This window comes from Gigantopelta aegis, chromosome 2 (genome assembly GCF_016097555.1).
Source record: "Gigantopelta aegis isolate Gae_Host chromosome 2, Gae_host_genome, whole genome shotgun sequence".
NCBI lineage: Eukaryota > Metazoa > Mollusca > Gastropoda > Neomphalida > Peltospiridae > Gigantopelta > Gigantopelta aegis.
The window spans coordinates 2,851,477-2,869,720 of NC_054700.1; the positions used below are offsets into that span (position 1 = coordinate 2,851,477).

General features: G+C 43.4%; 1 protein-coding gene across 1 annotated transcript in view; it reads left to right on the forward strand.

Moving 5' to 3' along the window:
* The window catches only part of LOC121379777 (nuclear cap-binding protein subunit 1-like), a 56,205-nt gene extending 38,280 nt beyond the window's left edge, over window positions 1-17,925 (forward strand). The window contains exons 20-22 of the mRNA XM_041508431.1: window positions 10,782-10,913; window positions 12,955-13,068; window positions 16,365-17,925. Coding sequence (XP_041364365.1) covers window positions 10,782-10,913; window positions 12,955-13,068; window positions 16,365-16,478 — 360 coding nt within the window. The 3' untranslated portion in view covers window positions 16,479-17,925. The remainder of the gene's footprint in view (window positions 1-10,781; window positions 10,914-12,954; window positions 13,069-16,364) is intronic.
* The last annotated feature ends 319 nt before the right edge of the window (window positions 17,926-18,244 follow it).

An 18,244-nucleotide genomic window follows, 5' to 3' on the forward strand; every position in this document is an offset into this window, starting at 1 on the left:
AGTAGCCGATGTCTTACTTGTGTATCACCCAGTAGCCGATGTCTTACTTGTGTATCACCCAGTAGCCGATGTCTTACTTGTGTATCACCCAGTAGCCGATGTAGCCGATGTCTTACTTGTGTATCACCCAGTAGCCGATGTCTTACTTGTCTATCACCCAGTAGCCGATGTCTTACTTGTATATCACCCAGTAGCCGATGTCTTACTTGTGTATCACCCAGTAGCCGATGTCTTACTTGCATATCACCCAGTAGCCGATGTCTTACTTGTGTATCACCCAGTAGCCGATGTATTCCTCGCGTATTACCCTATAGCCGATGTCTTACTTGTGTATCACCCAGTAGCCGATGTCTTACTTGTGTATCACCCAGTAGCTGATGTCTTACTTGTGTATCACCCAGTAGCCGATGTCTTACTTGTGTATCACCCAGTAGCTGATGTCTTACTTGTGTATCACCCTATAGCCGATGTCTTACTTGTGTGTCACCCAGTAGCTGATGTCTTACTTGTGTATCACCCAGTAGCTGATGTCTTACTTGTGTATCACCCTGTAGCCGATGTCTTACTTGTGTATCACCCAGTAGCTGATGTCTTACTTGTGTATCACCCAGTAGCCGATGTCTTACTTGTGTATCACCCAGTAGCCGATGTCTTACTTGTGTATCACCCAGTAGCTGATGTCTTACTTGTGTGTCATCCAGTAGCCGGTGTCTTACCAATAGCCGATGTCTTACTTGTGTATCACCCAGTAGCCGATGTATTCCTCGCGTATTACCCTATAGCCGATGTCTTACTTGTGTATCACCCAGTAGCCGATGTCTTACTTGTGTATCACCCAGTAGCCGATGTCTTACTTGTGTATCACCCAGTAGCCGATGTCTTACTTGTGTATCACCCAGTAGCCGATGTCTTACTTGTGTATCACCCAGTAGCCGATGTCTTACTTGTGTATCACCCAGTAGCTGATGTCTTACTTGTGTATCACCCTGTAGCCGATGTATTCCTCGCGTATTACCCTATAGCCGATGTCTTACTTGTGTATCACCCAGTAGCTGATGTCTTACTTGTGTATCACCCTATAGCCGATGTCTTACTTGTGTATCACCCAGTAGCTGATGTCTTACTTGTGTATCACCCAGTAGCTGATGTCTTACTTGTGTATCACCCTGTAGCCGATGTCTTACTTGTGTATCACCCAGTAGCTGATGTCTTACTTGTGTATCACCCAGTAGCCGATGTCTTACTTGTGTATCACCCAGTAGCTGATGTCTTACTTGTGTATCACCCAGTAGCCGATGTCTTACTTGTGTATCACCCAGTAGCTGATGTCTTACTTGTGTATCACCCTATAGCCGATGTCTTACTTGTGTATCACCCAGTAGCTGATGTCTTACTTGTGTATCACACAGTAGCTGATGTCTTACTTGTGTATCACCCTGTAGCCGATGTCTTACTTGTGTATCACCCAGTAGCTGATGTCTTACTTGTGTATCACCCAGTAGCCGATGTCTTACTTGTGTATCACCCAGTAGCCGATGTCTTACTTGTGTATCACCCAGTAGCTGATGTCTTACTTGTGTGTCATCCAGTAGCCGGTGTCTTACCAATAGCCGATGTCTTACTTGTGTATCACCCAGTAGCCGATGTATTCCTCGCGTATTACCCTATAGCCGATGTCTTACTTGTGTATCACCCAGTAGCCGATGTCTTACTTGTGTATCACCCAGTAGCCGATGTCTTACTTGTGTATCACCCAGTAGCCGATGTCTTACTTGTGTATCACCCAGTAGCCGATGTCTTACTTGTGTATCACCCAGTAGCCGATGTCTTACTTGTGTATCACCCAGTAGCTGATGTCTTACTTGTGTATCACCCTGTAGCCGATGTATTCCTCGCGTATTACCCTATAGCCGATGTCTTACTTGTGTATCACCCAGTAGCTGATGTCTTACTTGTGTATCACCCTATAGCCGATGTCTTACTTGTGTATCACCCAGTAGCTGATGTCTTACTTGTGTATCACCCAGTAGCCGATGTCTTACTTGTGTATCACCCAGTAGCCGATGTCTTACTTGTGTATCACCCAGTAGCTGATGTCTTACTTGTGTATCACCCAGTAGCCGATGTCTTACTTGTGTATCACCCAGTAGCCGATGTCTTAGTATCACCCTATAGCGATGTCTTACTTGTGTATCACCCAGTAGCTGATGTCTTACTTGTGTATCACCCAGTAGCCGATGTCTTACTTGTGTATCACCCAGTAGCCGATGTCTTACTTGTGTATCACCCAGTAGCCGATGTCTTACTTGTGTATCACCCAGTAGCCGATGTCTTACTTGTGTATCACCCAGTAGCCGATGTCTTACTTGTGTATCACCCAGTAGCCGATGTCTTACTTGTGTATCACCCAGTAGCCGATGTCTTACTTGTGTATCACCCAGTAGCCGATGTCTTACTTGTGTATCACCCAGTAGCCGATGTCTTACTTGTGTATCACCCAGTAGCCGATGTCTTACTTGTGTATCACCCAGTAGCCGATGTCTTACTTGTGTATCACCCAGTAGCTGATGTCTTACTTGTGTATCACCCAGTAGCGATGTCTTACTTGTGTATCACCCAGTAGCCGATGTCTTACTTGTGTATCACCCAGTAGCCGATGTCTTACTTGTGTATCACCCAGTAGCCGATGTCTTACTTGTGTATCACCCAGTAGCCGATGTCTTACTTGTGTATCACCCAGTAGCCGATGTCTTACTTGTGTATCACCCAGTAGCCGATGTCTTACTTGTGTATCACCCAGTAGCCGATGTCTTACTTGTGTATCACCCAGTAGCCGATGTCTTACTTGTGTATCACCCAGTAGCCGATGTCTTACTTGTGTATCACCCAGTAGCCGATGTCTTACTTGTGTATCACCCAGTAGCCGATGTCTTACTTGTGTATCACTTGTGTATCACCCAGTAGCCGATGTCTTACTTGTGTATCACCCAGTAGCCGATGTCTTACTTGTGTATCACCCAGTAGCCGATGTCTTACTTGTGTATCACCCAGTAGCCGATGTCTTACTTGTGTATCACCCAGTAGCCGATGTCTTACTTGTGATGTCTTACTTGTGTATCACCCAGTAGCCGATGTCTTACTTGTGTATCACCCAGTAGCCGATGTCTTACTTGTGTATCACCCAGTAGCCGATGTCTTACTTGTGTATCACCCAGTAGCCGATGTCTTACTTGTGTATCACCCAGTAGCCGATGTCTTACTTGTGTATCACCCAGTAGCCGATGTCTTACTTGTGTATCACCCAGTAGCCGATGTCTTACTTGTGTATCACCCAGTAGCCGATGTCTTACTTGTGTATCACCCAGTAGCCGATGTCTTACTTGTGTATCACCCAGTAGCCGATGTCTTACTTGTGTATCACCCAGTAGCCGATGTCTTACTTGTGTATCACCCAGTAGCCGATGTCTTACTTGTGTATCACCCAGTAGCCGATGTCTTACTTGTGTATCACCCAGTAGCCGATGTCTTACTTGTGTATCACCCAGTAGCCGATGTCTTACTTGTGTATCACCCAGTAGCCGATGTCTTACTTGTGTATCACCCAGTAGCCGATGTCTTACTTGTGTATCACCCAGTAGCCGATGTCTTACTTGTGTATCACCCAGTAGCCGATGTCTTACTTGTGTATCACCCAGTAGCCGATGTCTTACTTGTGTTACCCAGTGATGTCTTACTTGTGTATCACCCAGTAGCCGATGTCTTACTTGTGTATCACCCAGTAGCCGATGTCTTACTTGTGTATCACCCAGTAGCCGATGTCTTACTTGTGTATCACCCAGTAGCCGATGTCTTACTTGTGTATCACCCAGTAGCCGATGTCTTACTTGTGTATCACCCAGTAGCCGATGTCTTACTTGTGTATCACCCAGTAGCTGATGTCTTACTTGTGTATCACCCAGTAGCCGATGTCTTACTTGTGTATCACCCAGTAGCCGATGTCTTACTTGTGTATCACCCAGTAGCCGATGTCTTACTTGTGTATCACCCAGTAGCCGATGTCTTACTTGTGTATCACCCAGTAGCCGATGTCTTACTTGTGTATCACCCAGTAGCCGATGTCTTACTTGTCTTACTTGTGTATCACCCAGTAGCCGATGTCTTACTTGTGTGTCACCCAGTAGCCGATGTCTTACTTGTGTATCACCCAGTAGCCGATGTCTTACTTGTGTATCACCCAGTAGCCGATGTCTTACTTGTGTATCACCCAGTAGCCGATGTCTTACTTGTGTATCACCCAGTAGCCGATGTCTTACTTGTGTATCACCCAGTAGCCGATGTCTTACTTGTGTATCACCCAGTAGCCGATGTCTTACTTGTGTATCACCCAGTAGTAGCCGATGTCTTACTTGTGTATCACCCAGTAGCCGATGTCTTACTTGTGTATCACCCAGTAGCCGATGTCTTACTTGTGTATCATCCCCAGTAGCCGATGTCTTACTTGTGTATCACCCAGTAGCCGATGTCTTACTTGTGTATCACCCAGTAGCCGATGTCTTACTTGTGTATCACCCAGTAGCCGATGTCTTACTTGTGTATCACCCAGTAGCCGATGTCTTACTTGTGTATCACCCAGTAGCCGATGTCTTACTTGTGTATCACCCAGTAGCCGATGTCTTACTTGTGTATCACCCAGTAGCCGATGTCTTACTTGTGTATCACCCAGTAGCCGATGTCTTACTTGTGTATCACCCAGTAGCCGATGTCTTACTTGTGTATAGCCGATGTCTTACTTGTGTATCACCCAGTAGCCGATGTCTTACTTGTGTATCACCCAGTAGCCGATGTCTTACTTGTGTATCACCCAGTAGTATCACCCCGATGTCTTACTTGTGTATCACCCAGTAGCCGATGTCTTACTTGTGTATCACCCAGTAGCCGATGTCTTACTTGTGTATCACCCCCAGTAGCTGATGTCTTACTTGTGTATCACCCAGTAGCCGATGTCTTACTTGTATATCACCCAGTAGCCGATGTCTTACTTGTGTATCACCCAGTAGCTGATGTCTTACTTGTGTATCACCCAGTAGCCGATGTCTTACTTGTGTATCACCCAGTAGCCGATGTCTTACTTGTGTATCACCCAGTAGCTGATGTCTTACTTGTGTATCACCCAGTAGCCGATGTCTTACTTGTGTATCACCCAGTAGCCGATGTCTTACTTGTGTATCACCCAGTAGCCGATGTCTTACTGTGTGTATCACCCAGTAGCAATAGCCGATGTCTTACTTGTGTATCACCCAGTAGCCGATGATGTCTTACTTGTGTATCACCCAGTAGCCTTGTGTATCACCCATAGCCGATGTCTTACTTGTGTATCACCCAGTAGCCGATGTCTTACTTGTGTATCACCCAGTAGCCGATGTCTTACTTGTGTATCACCCAGTAGCCGATGTCTTACTTGTGTATCACCCAGTAGCCGATGTCTTACTTGTGTATCACCCAGTAGCTGATGTCTTACTTGTGTATCACCCAGTAGCCGATGTCTTACTTGTGTATCACCCAGTAGCCGATGTCTTACTTGTGTATCACCCAGTAGCTGATGTCTTACTTGTGTATCACCCAGTAGCCGATGTCTTACTTGTGTATCACCCAGTAGCCGATGTCTTACTTGTGTATCACCCAGTAGCTGATGTCTTACTTGTGTATCACCCAGTAGCTGATGTCTTACTTGTGTATCACCCAGTAGCTGATGTCTTACTTGTGTATCACCCAGTAGCCGATGTCTTACTTGTGTATCACCCAGTAGCCGATGTCTTACTTGTGTATCACCCAGTAGCTGATGTCTTACTTGTGTATCACCCAGTAGTGATGTCTTACTTGTGTATCACCCAGTAGCCGATGTCTTACTTGTGTATCACCCAGTAGCCGATGTCTTACTTGTGTATCACCCAGTAGCCGATGTCTTACTTGTGTATCACCCAGTAGCCGCCGATGTCTTACTTGTGTATCACCCAGTAGCCGATGTCTTACTTGTGTATCACCCAGTAGCCGATGTCTTACTTGTGTATCACCCAGTAGCCGATGTCTTACTTGTGTATCACCCAGTAGCCGATGTCTTACTTGTGTATCACCCAGTAGCCGATGTCTTACTTGTGTATCACCCAGTAGCCGATGTCTTACTTGTGTATCACCCAGTAGCCGATGTCTTACTTGTGTATCACCCAGTAGCCGATGTCTTACTTGTGTATCACCCAGTAGCCGATGTCTTACTTGTGTATCACCCAGTAGCCGATGTCTTACTTGTGTATCACCCAGTAGCCGATGTCTTACTTGTGTATCACCCAGTAGCAGTGATGTCTTACTTGTGTATCACCCAGTAGCCGATGTCTTACTTGTGTATCACCCAGTAGCCGATGTCTTACTTGTGTATCACCCAGTAGCTGATGTCTTACTTGTGTATCACCCAGTAGCCGATGTCTTACTTGTGTATCACCCAGTAGCCGATGTCTTACTTGTGTATCACCCAGTAGCCGATGTCTTACTTGTGTATCACCCAGTAGCCGATGTCTTACTTGTGTATCACCCAGTAGCCGATGTCTTACTTGTGTATCACCCAGTAGCCGATGTCTTACTTGTGTATCACCCAGTAGCCGATGTCTTACTTGTGTATCACCCAGTAGCCGATGTCTTACTTGTGTATCACCCAGTAGCCGATGTCTTACTTGTGTATCACCCAGTAGCCGATGTCTTACTTGTGTATCACCCAGTAGCCGATGTCTTACTTGTGTATCACCCAGTAGCCGATGTCTTACTTGTGTATCACCCAGTAGCCGATGTCTTACTTGTGTATCACCCAGTAGCCGATGTCTTACTTGTGTATCACCCAGTAGCTGATGTCTTACTTGTGTATCACCCAGTAGCCGATGTCTTACTTGTGTATCACCCAGTAGCCAGTAGCCGATGTCTTACTTGTGTATCACCCAGTAGCTGATGTCTTACTTGTGTATCACCCAGTAGCCGATGTCTTACTTGTGTATCACCCAGTAGCCGATGTCTTACTTGTGTATCACCCAGTAGCCGATGTCTTACTTGTGTATCACCCTATAGCCGATGTCTTACTTGTGTATCACCCAGTAGCTGATGTCTTACTTGTGTATCACCCAGTAGCCGATGTCTTACTTGTGTATCACCCAGTAGCCGATGTCTTACTTGTGTATCACCCAGTAGCCGATGTCTTACTTGTGTATCACCCTATAGCCGATGTCTTACTTGTGTATCACCCTATAGCCGATGTCTTACTTGTGTATCACCCAGTAGCCGATGTCTTACTTGTGTATCACCCAGTAGCCGATGTCTTACTTGTGTATCACCCAGTAGCCGATGTCTTACTTGTGTATCACCCAGTAGCCGATGTCTTACTTGTGTATCACCCAGTAGCTGATGTCTTACTTGTGTATCACCCAGTAGCTGATGTCTTACTTGTGTATCACCCAGTAGCTGATGTCTTACTTGTGTATCACCCTATAGCCGATGTCTTACTTGTGTATCACCCAGTAGCTGATGTCTTACTTGTGTATCACCCAGTAGCTGATGTCTTACTTGTGTATCACCCTGTAGCCGATGTCTTACTTGTGTATCACCCAGTAGCCGATGTCTTACTTGTGTATCACCCAGTAGCCGATGTCTTACTTGTGTATCACCCAGTAGCCGATGTCTTACTTGTGTATCACCCAGTAGCTGATGTCTTACTTGTGTATCACCCAGTAGCCGATGTCTTACCAATAGCCGATGTCTTACTTGTGTATCACCCAGTAGCCGATGTCTTACTTGTGTATCACCCAGTAGCCGATGTCTTACTTGTGTATCACCCAGTAGCCGATGTCTTACTTGTGTATCACCCAGTAGCCGATGTCTTACTTGTGTATCACCCAGTAGCCGATGTCTTACTTGTGTATCACCCAGTAGCCGATGTCTTACTTGTGTATCACCCAGTAGCCGATGTCTTACTTGTGTATCACCCAGTAGCCGATGTCTTACTTGTGTATCACCCAGTAGCTGATGTCTTACTTGTGTATCACCCAGTAGCCGATGTCTTACTTGTGTATCACCCAGTAGCCGATGTCTTACTTGTGTATCACCCAGTAGCTGATGTCTTACTTGTGTATCACCCAGTAGCTGATGTCTTACTTGTGTGATGTCTTACTTGTGTATCACCCAGTAGCTGATGTCTTACTTGTGTATCACCCAGTAGCTGATGTCTTACTTGTGTATCACCCAGTAGCCGATGTCTTACTTGTGTATCACCCAGTAGCCGATGTCTTACTTGTGTATCACCCAGTAGCCGATGTCTTACTTGTGTATCACCCAGTAGCCGATGTCTTACTTGTGTATCACCCAGTAGCTGATGTCTTACTTGTGTATCACCCAGTAGCCGATGTCTTACTTGTGTATCACCCAGTAGCCGATGTCTTACTTGTGTATCACCCAGTAGCCGATGTCTTACTTGTGTATCACCCAGTAGCCGATGTCTTACTTGTGTATCACCCAGTAGCCGATGTCTTACTTGTGTATCACCCAGTAGCCGATGTCTTACTTGTGTATCACCCAGTAGCCGATGTCTTACTTGTGTATCACCCAGTAGCCGATGTCTTACTTGTGTATCACCCAGTAGCCGATGTCTTACTTGTGTATCACCCAGTAGCCGATGTCTTACTTGTGTATCACCCAGTAGCCGATGTCTTACTTGTGTATCACCCAGTAGCCGATGTCTTACTTGTGTATCACCCAGTAGCCGATGTCTTACTTGTGTATCACCCAGTAGCCGATGTCTTACTTGTGTATCACCCAGTAGCCGATGTCTTACTTGTGTATCACCCAGTAGCCGATGTCTTACTTGTGTATCACCCAGTAGCTGATGTCTTACTTGTGTATCACCCAGTAGCCGATGTCTTACTTGTGTATCACCCAGTAGCCGATGTCTTACTTGTGTATCACCCAGTAGCCGATGTCTTACTTGTGTATCACCCAGTAGCCGATGTCTTACTTGTGTATCACCCAGTAGCCGATGTCTTACTTGTGTATCACCCAGTAGCCGATGTCTTACTTGTGTATCACCCAGTAGCCGATGTCTTACTTGTGTATCACCCAGTAGCCGATGTCTTACTTGTGTATCACCCAGTAGCCGATGTCTTACTTGTGTATCACCCAGTAGCCGATGTCTTACTTGTGTATCACCCAGTAGCCGATGTCTTACTTGTGTATCACCCAGTAGCCGATGTCTTACTTGTGTATCACCCAGTAGCCGATGTCTTACTTGTGTATCACCCAGTAGCCGATGTCTTACTTGTGTATCACCCAGTAGCCGATGTCTTACTTGTGTATCACCCAGTAGCTGATGTCTTACTTGTGTATCACCCAGTAGCCGATGTCTTACTTGTGTCATCACCTTGTGTATAGCCGATGTCTTACTTGTGTATCACCCAGTAGCCGATGTCTTACTTGTGTATCACCCAGTAGCCGATGTCTTACTTGTGTATCACCCAGTAGCCGATGTCTTACTTGTGTATCACCCAGTAGCCGATGTCTTACTTGTGTATCACCCAGTAGCCGATGTCTTACTTGTGTATCACCCAGTAGCCGATGTCTTACTTGTGTATCACCCAGTAGCCGATGTCTTACTTGTGTATCACCCAGTAGCCGATGTCTTACTTGTGTATCACCCAGTAGCCGATGTCTTACTTGTGTATCACCCAGTAGCCGATGTCTTACTTGTGTATCACCCAGTAGCCGATGTCTTACTTGTGTATCACCCAGTAGCCGATGTCTTACTTGTGTATCACCCAGTAGCCGATGTCTTACTTGTGTATCACCCAGTAGCCGATGTCTTACTTGTGTATCACCCAGTAGCCGATGTCTTACTTGTGTATCACCCAGTAGCCGATGTCTTACTTGTGTATCACCCAGTAGCCGATGTCTTACTTGTGTATCACCCAGTAGCCGATGTCTTACTTGTGTATCACCCAGTAGCCGATGTCTTACTTGTGTATCACCCAGTAGCCGATGTCTTACTTGTGTATCACCCAGTAGCCGATGTCTTACTTGTGTATCACCCAGTAGCCGATGTCTTACTTGTGTATCACCCAGTAGCCGATGTCTTACTTGTGTATCACCCAGTAGTCGATGTCTTACTTGTGTATCACCCAGTAGCCGATGTCTTACTTGTGTATCACCCAGTAGCCGATGTCTTACTTGTGTATCACCCAGTAGCCGATGTCTTACTTGTGTGTCACCCAGTAGCCGATGTCTTACTTGTATATCACCCAGTAGCCGATGTCTTACTTGTGTATCACCCTGTAGCCGATGTCTTACTTGTGTATCACCCAGTAGCTGATGTATTCCTCGCGTATTACCCTATAGCCGATGTCTTACTTGTGTGTCACCCAGTAGCCGATGTCTTACTTGTGTGTCACCCAGTAGCCGATGTCTTACTTGTGTGTCACCCAGTAGGCGGTGTCTTACTTGTGTGTCACCCAGTAGCCGGTGTCTTACTTGTGTGTCACCCAGTAGCCGGTGTCTTACATGTGTGTCACCATGTAGCCGGTGTCTTACTTGTGTGTCACCCTGTAGCCGGTGTCTTACTTGTGTGTCACCCAATAGTCGATGTATTACTTGTCTATCACCCAATAGCCAATGTATTACTTGTGTATCACCCAAAAACCGAAGTATTCCTTGTGTTGGGGTGTTGTTAAACATTCATCCATTAATTGATGTTTTTTGTGCAGGTTGCCGATGGCCTTGACCTTGACCCAATGGATGATGACGACATCCCGACGGAGGAGCAGATTGTCGACATGGAGGAGAAGCTGGAGACGACGCAGAGTCAGCAGAAGAGTCTCTTCCTCATCATTTTCCAGGTGACGCACGTTGACACAGACTGTCCACAGTCTGCTCTCGTTTGAACATGTTTCCAACCGATAGAATATTATAGAGCAGGGGTAGGATGTAGCTCAGTCAGGTGACGTGCATTTAAAATATCTGTCCTCAGTTGTTGTTCAAACACGTTTCCAACTGATAGAATATTATAGAGCAGGGGTGGGATCTAGCTCAGTCAGGTGACGTGCATTTAAAATATCTGTCCTCAGTTGTTGTTCTAACACGTTTCCAACTGATAGAATATTATAGAGCAGGGTTGGGATCTAGTTCAGTCAGGTGACGTGCATTTAAAATATCTGTCCTCAGTTGTTGTTCAAACATGTTTCCAACTGATAAAATATTATAGAGCAGGGTTTGCATCTAGCTCAGTCAGGTGACGTGCATTTAAAATATCTGTCCTCAGTTGTTGTTCAAACATGTTTCCAAATGATAGAATATTATAGAGCAGGGTTGGGATCTAGCTCAGTCAGGTGACGTGCATTTAAAATATCTGTCCTCAGTTGTTGTTCGAACATGTTTCCAACTGATAGAATATTATAGAGCAGGGGTGGGATCTAGCTCAGTCAGGTGACGTGCATTTAAAATATCTGTCCTCAGTTGTTGTTGAACACGTTTCCAACTGATAGAATATTATAGAGCAGGGGTGGGATCTAGCTCAGTTAGGTGACGTGCATTTAAAATATCTGTCCTCAGTTGTTGTTGAACACGTTTCCAACTGATAGAATATTATAGAGCAGGGGTGGGATCTAGCTCAGTTAGGTGACGTGCATTTAAAATATCTGTCCTCAGTTGTTGTTGAACACGTTTCCAACTGATAGAATATTATAGAGCAGGGGTGGGATCTAGCTCAGTTAGGTGACGTGCATTTAAAATATCTGTCCTCAGTTGTTGTTGAACACGTTTCCAACTGATAGAATATTATAGAGCAGGGGTGGGATCTAGCTCAGTCGGTAGAGCATTGGTCTGAGGTGCTTGGGTAGTAGGATTGAACCCCCACAAAGAACCCACTGGGTTTCCCCCCCCTCACCCCAATAACTGGTATTTCAAATACTGAGGGTGGGACATAGCCTAGTGGTAAAGCGCTCGCTTGATGCATGGTCAGTTCAGGATTGATCCCCATCAGTGGACCCATTGGGCTATTTCTCATTCCAGCCAATGCACCACGAATGGTATATCAAGGGGCATGGTATGTGCTTTCCTGATGGTGCATATAAAAGATACCTTGCTACTAATGAAAAAATTTAATGTTTGCCATCCAATAGCCGATGATTAATAAATCAAAATGGTATCGTTAACCAAAACAACTTTTTTTTTTTTTCCTCTCAAGTTCTTTATTGCATTAAGTTTTGCAACTTATCAGCATTATAACAATGCAATACAATATTATGTACAATAGTGCGGAACAATGGTGGAGAATGACTTTCATAAATACATACACATATACAGATAAAAACAAAGTTGACAATAGCTGTATTAGTTTAAAAGCACTGGGGTTCTTGGAGCAGTATTTCTTAATAAATCTATTTCTTAAAGTTTCGTATCGTGGACACTGAAGAATAAAATGAAACTCATCCTCTATCTCATAATGTACATACTCTTTGTGTTCTCTCGATATTTTTGTACCTACCAGCTTAATATTTAGCCTGTGTGCACAAATTCTCATTTTCGTATTTCTTTTATATTACGTGAATCAATTGACTTCGTCAGATATGTTTGTAATTGTAGGACTTTTCTTTAATTATGTAATAAAAACAGGTATGGGTCTAAGACTATGTATCAAAATTACATAATAGCCAATGATTGATTAACCAAACAGCCTTTGTTTAAAATGCGTAGAGGCATCATTGGACAGGTATTCCTAATCACAGCCAGCTATTATCTTGTAACAGGCACTCATATCGTGTGACGATTCCTTTCGACCTGACATTAGTTGTCACAGTTGTGATTATCTCGTACGAGGCCCTGATATCGCGTTTTGTCAACTTTAGACCTGACGTCAGAGATTATTGCTTGTTTCCACAGCGGTTCATCATCCTGCTGACGGAACACCTGGCACGGTGCGAGGCGGAGGGAATCGACTACAACACGCCCTGGTACAAGTGGGTCATTGAGAGACTGCAACAGGTTTTCCTACAGGTAGAGTTTATACTTGGTATTGGGGGCCAGATTGTCAAAGCTATCATAGCACTATGACATCATAAAATCATTGTAAGTAAGCTACGTCACTATGGCGAGTGCTGTATTGACGTCATCGAGAGACTGCAACAGGTCTTCCTACAGGTAGATTTTATACTCTGTATCGGGGGCCAGATTGTCAAAGCTATCATAGCACTATGACATCATAAAATCATCGTAACTAAGCTACGTCACTATGGCGAGTGTGGTAGTGACATCAACAAGAGACTGCAACAGGTCTTCCTACAGGTAGATTTTATACTCAGTATCGGGGGCCAGATTGTCAAAGCTACCATAGCACTATGACATCATAAAATCATCGTAACTAAGCTACGTCACTATGGCAAGTGCTGTAGTGACGTCATCAAGAGACTGCAACAGGTCTTCCTACAGGTAGATTTTATACTCTGTATCGGGGGCCAGATTGTCAAAGCTATCATAGCACTATGACATCATAAAATCATCGTAACTAAGCTACGTCACTATGGCGAGTGTGGTAGTGACGTCATCGAGAGACTGCAACAGGTCTTCCTTCAGGTAGATTTTATACTCTGTATCGGGGGCCAGATTGTCAAAGCTATCATAGCACTATGACATCATAAAATCATCGTAACTAAGCTACGTCACTATGGCGAGTGCGGTAGTGACATCCTCAAGAGACTGCAACAGGTCTTCCTACAGGTAGATTTTATACTCAGTATCGGGGGCCAGATTGTAAAGCTATCATAGGGCTATGACATCATAAAATCATCGTAACTAAGCTACGTCACTATGGCGAGTGCTGTAGTGACGTCATCGAGAGACTGCAACAGGTCTTCCTACAGGTAGATTTTATACTCTGTATCGGGGGCCAGATTGTCAAAGCTATCATAGCACTATGACATCATAAAATCATCGTAACTAAGCTACATCACTATGGCGAGTGTGGTAGTGACGTCATCACCTACCAGTGGGTCATCGAGAGGCTTCAGTAGATCTTTCTACAGGTATATTTAATACTTCATATCTTGAGGTGGTCGGGATGTAGCCCAGTGGTAAAGCGTTCACCTGGTGTGTGGTCGATCAAGGATTGATCCCCATTAGTGGGCCTATTGGGCTATTTCTTGTTTCAGCCAGTGCACCACGACTGGTGTACTAAAGGCAGGTTTATGGGCTATCCTGTTCTCTGATAGTTTTTTTTCCCCCTTCCCAACTAGTGCCCTACGACTGGTATATCAAGGTTGTGATATGTGATGTCATGTCTGTAGGAAAGTCCATACAAAAGATCCCTTACTGTTAATGGAAAAAATTTAGCTGGTTTCCTCTCTGAGACTATATGTCAAAATTACCAAATGTCTGACATCCAATAGCCAATGGTTAATAAATCAGTGTGCTCTAGTGGTGTCATTAAACAAAATAAAACAGTCTTTAATTTTCGATTTCGCAGTGCATGGCAGAAGACTTGCAAGGATGATAACAATGTTGCTGAAGAGAGTTGGTCCAAGTTGATTAGTGATGCTCAAAGTTATAGTTTTCACCCAAAAAAAACTAGCTTTAATATTAATTTGTTTTAATAATAATGAGGATTTTATAGGGGGAACAAGCACATTGTCTATAGGTCATGTTATTGGGCGACAGGAAAATAATATAATGTGGTGTGGTGTAGGGACAGAGGTGTGATTGGCTACACCAGTGAAATGATGTAGTTTTGCATCTCTCCTATTACTTGAACGCCATAAGGGTTTTGGTTGCAGCATCTATCGGCTGTTGGGGGCGGGACGTAGCTCAGTGGTATAGCACTCGCTCGATGCGCGGTCGGTCGGGGATCGATCCCCATCGGTGGACCCATTGGGCTATTTCTCGTTCCAACCAGTGCACCATGACTGGCATATCAAAGGCTGTGGTATGTACTACCCTGTCTGTGGGATGGTGCATATAAAAGATCACTTGCTGCTAATCGAAAAGAGTAGCCCATGAAGTGGCAACAGTGAGTTTCCTCTCTCAATATCTGTGTGGTCCTTAACCATATGTCTGACGCCATATAACCGTAAATAAAATGTGTTGAGTGTGTCATTAAATAAAACATTTCCTTCTTCTCTCCTGTTACTTGAATGCCACATGGGTTTTGGTTTCAGCATATATCTGCTTGTGTTATTTAAGTGATCCCTTATTTTCTTTCCATCAGTGCATGTGTTTCTGCTATAAATAGACAATCCCTTGCTGCACTAAGAATTATGTAGCAGGTTTCCTCTGATGACTACGAGTTATAATTACCAAATGTTTGACATCCAATAGCCGATGATTAATTAATTAATCAATGTGCTTTCGTTAAACAAAATTTTATTTTTTATTAATAGACAGAAATACATATCACTTGTTTTGCCTTGTTATTTATTGCATGACTTTATGGTGAGCAAGATTTATACCACTCGACTGCTATGGTATAATATTATTGTGCACTATAACTCATGCAATAAATAACATGGCAAAACAACTGGTATGTGGTTTTGTATTAATTACATACCACCTTTCTTTCTATATTATGATTAACAAAAGTTTAATTAAATAACACAACTTACTTCGTCTGGAAACTTGGTGTAATTTTGTGGAATTAACGGAACGGTGAGCGTCCTGGGTAGGAAGATGACGTCATTCGGGTGAACATGTACACGTTGTACTACGCATGCAAGATTTTGTATCACTCATATGTTCAAGACATATACAAAATTTCACATACGTTGGTTTTGCTTCCTATTTATTGCACGAGTTTATTTTGTGCAAGAATATATACCACGAGACCACGTAGCGGTCGAGTGGTATTTTCTTTCACAAAATAAAGGAGTGCAATAAATAAGAAGCTAAAACAAAGTATGTGAAGTTCTGTATTGATTACATACCTTCTTGTATGTTTTACAAAAACGGTTTTTAATTTAACGTCATAACAACACTTTGTTAAATCTTTGATCAAAGCTACTTTCATGGGTTTACTTAACATTAAGAATCATACTCTGCGGCAGCTTTGTGTTTTGTTTCAAATACAATGTGACGTAATTTGTAAATCGTATATGATGTCAGTAAATAACAGGCGCTAACTGCAGTAAAAATAATAAAAAGGGAATTCCCCATTTAAAAGTTCCAGTCCAGATCGCACATATGTGCGATACAAAATAAATTTTATCACACGGTTTCAAAATGTCTTTATCACTATAGTAAGATTGAATAGGTATGTAATAAATCTGTATATCTCACTGCTATATGAACTGTTTGTTTCTTTACAGCACCACTCTCTCGTCTACCGGTACATCCAGACACTGGAGACGTTACTCTTCACGAGCGACATCGACATTCATATTCTGGAAATATTCCAACAGTTCTGTGCCCTGAGGTCATGATACAACTCTCGGATGTCTTTTTAACATTATTTTTGCAGTTTCTGTTAACATTTTAACACGGTGCAGTAGAAATTAAGCTGCCTGTTACATCTTAAGGACGGTGATCTAGACACATTCAGAAGTTGTGTGAGAGTATTGTTTTGTTCAAATCATGTCATGTGTCCAAGGGAGGGGGCCAGGGGGACCTGTCTCCCCCCTTAAAAAAATTAAAGCACTCTTTTCTTCAACATTGTTTTTTAACAATATTCTTTAAAATGCTCTTTTCAGAGAGTTGGTCCATGTGCCCATTTTGCCCTTGGTCCCCTCCCTAAAAGAGTTCCTGGGTCTGCCCTTGCACCTGTCAAGATAACCACGTGCCCCTTGTTTGAACTACAACACTTCCTTCCTAACACCAGTTGGTCCATGTGCCCATTTTGCCCTTGGTCCCCTCCCTAAAAGAGTTCCTGGGTCTGCCCTTGCACCTGTCAAGATAACCACGTGCCCCGTGTTTGAACTACAACACTTCCTTCCTAACACCAGTTGGTCCATGTGCCCATTTTGCCCTTGGTCCCCTCCCTAAAAGAGTTCCTGTGTCTGCCCTTGCACCTGTCAACATAACCACGTGCCCCTTGTTTGAACTACAACACTTCCTTTCCTAACACCAGTTAGTCTGTTGAGAAGTACAATTTTCCCCTTCATCAACATTTTAAAAGAGAGTGGTTTTTCACTCATCTAGGTTTTTCAAAAATGAGTCTTGAAAAGTACCATAATTCTTATGTTTCATTTATTGTTTTATTAAATATGGTGAAAAAGGATTTGGGGAGTAGTCACCGAGTGTGTCTTTATTGATTTATTTGAGGACAGTACTGTAACGGAGAGCAGTGGCCAGGCTTGGAGAGTAAATCCACAACAAACTGATGTTGACTCCTTTAACCCTTTCCAGACTGACTTAATGTATGTTTGGCGTGGGATTTTAAACTGTTTTAGCAGTACATGCGACAATCATTTGTAGAGTTGGGCGGTATACCGTATATACCGTTCGGTATCGGTATCATGTCAGTACTGATTTATCATACTGAGCAAATTTCAATATACCGAAATTTTGGTATTGCAGAATGTTTCCCATCATTTAGTAAAGCACTAACAATATATCTGATGAACACAAAATGGGTTGGGTATAAATCAGACAGAAGCCTTGTGTATGGAATTTAATTTTATGTACATGACCCTTAACTCGGGCATGCCAAGTATACAGAATATTGTACCGATACCGAAGTAAATCATGCAAAAAATACCAATATCGAGCCTCAAATTTCAATACCGCCCAGCTCTAATCATTTGTCATTTTACCAGTGTTGCAGAACAATTAGTATAATTTATCTGTAGTGAGTTCAGAATTACTATCAGACCTTTCTTTTACTGTCATTTAATTCATTACTAAGCTGCTGAATAAACAGGCTTGATTTTACTTTTTGATTTACTTGCCCTTTTAACAAGAAATTTGGAAAGAAACGGTAAGCTTGTGCATTTGTTTATGTACCTTTGCCTACCTGGGAGCAACATATCCTAAAATGGACAACCCCTGTTCAGTTTTTTCACGCAGGATATTGGTTTAAACAAACACACCCACAAAACCTGGCCGGAGTACACCCATTTTATACAAAAGTAATACATTAGCATGGCCTGAAATTGCCACAAATAAAAGAAGTCTTCAATGTTGACACGTTAAACATGTTTGCAAACTACATGCTTTTCTCTGTCATCTTTAATATAATAACTGGAACTAC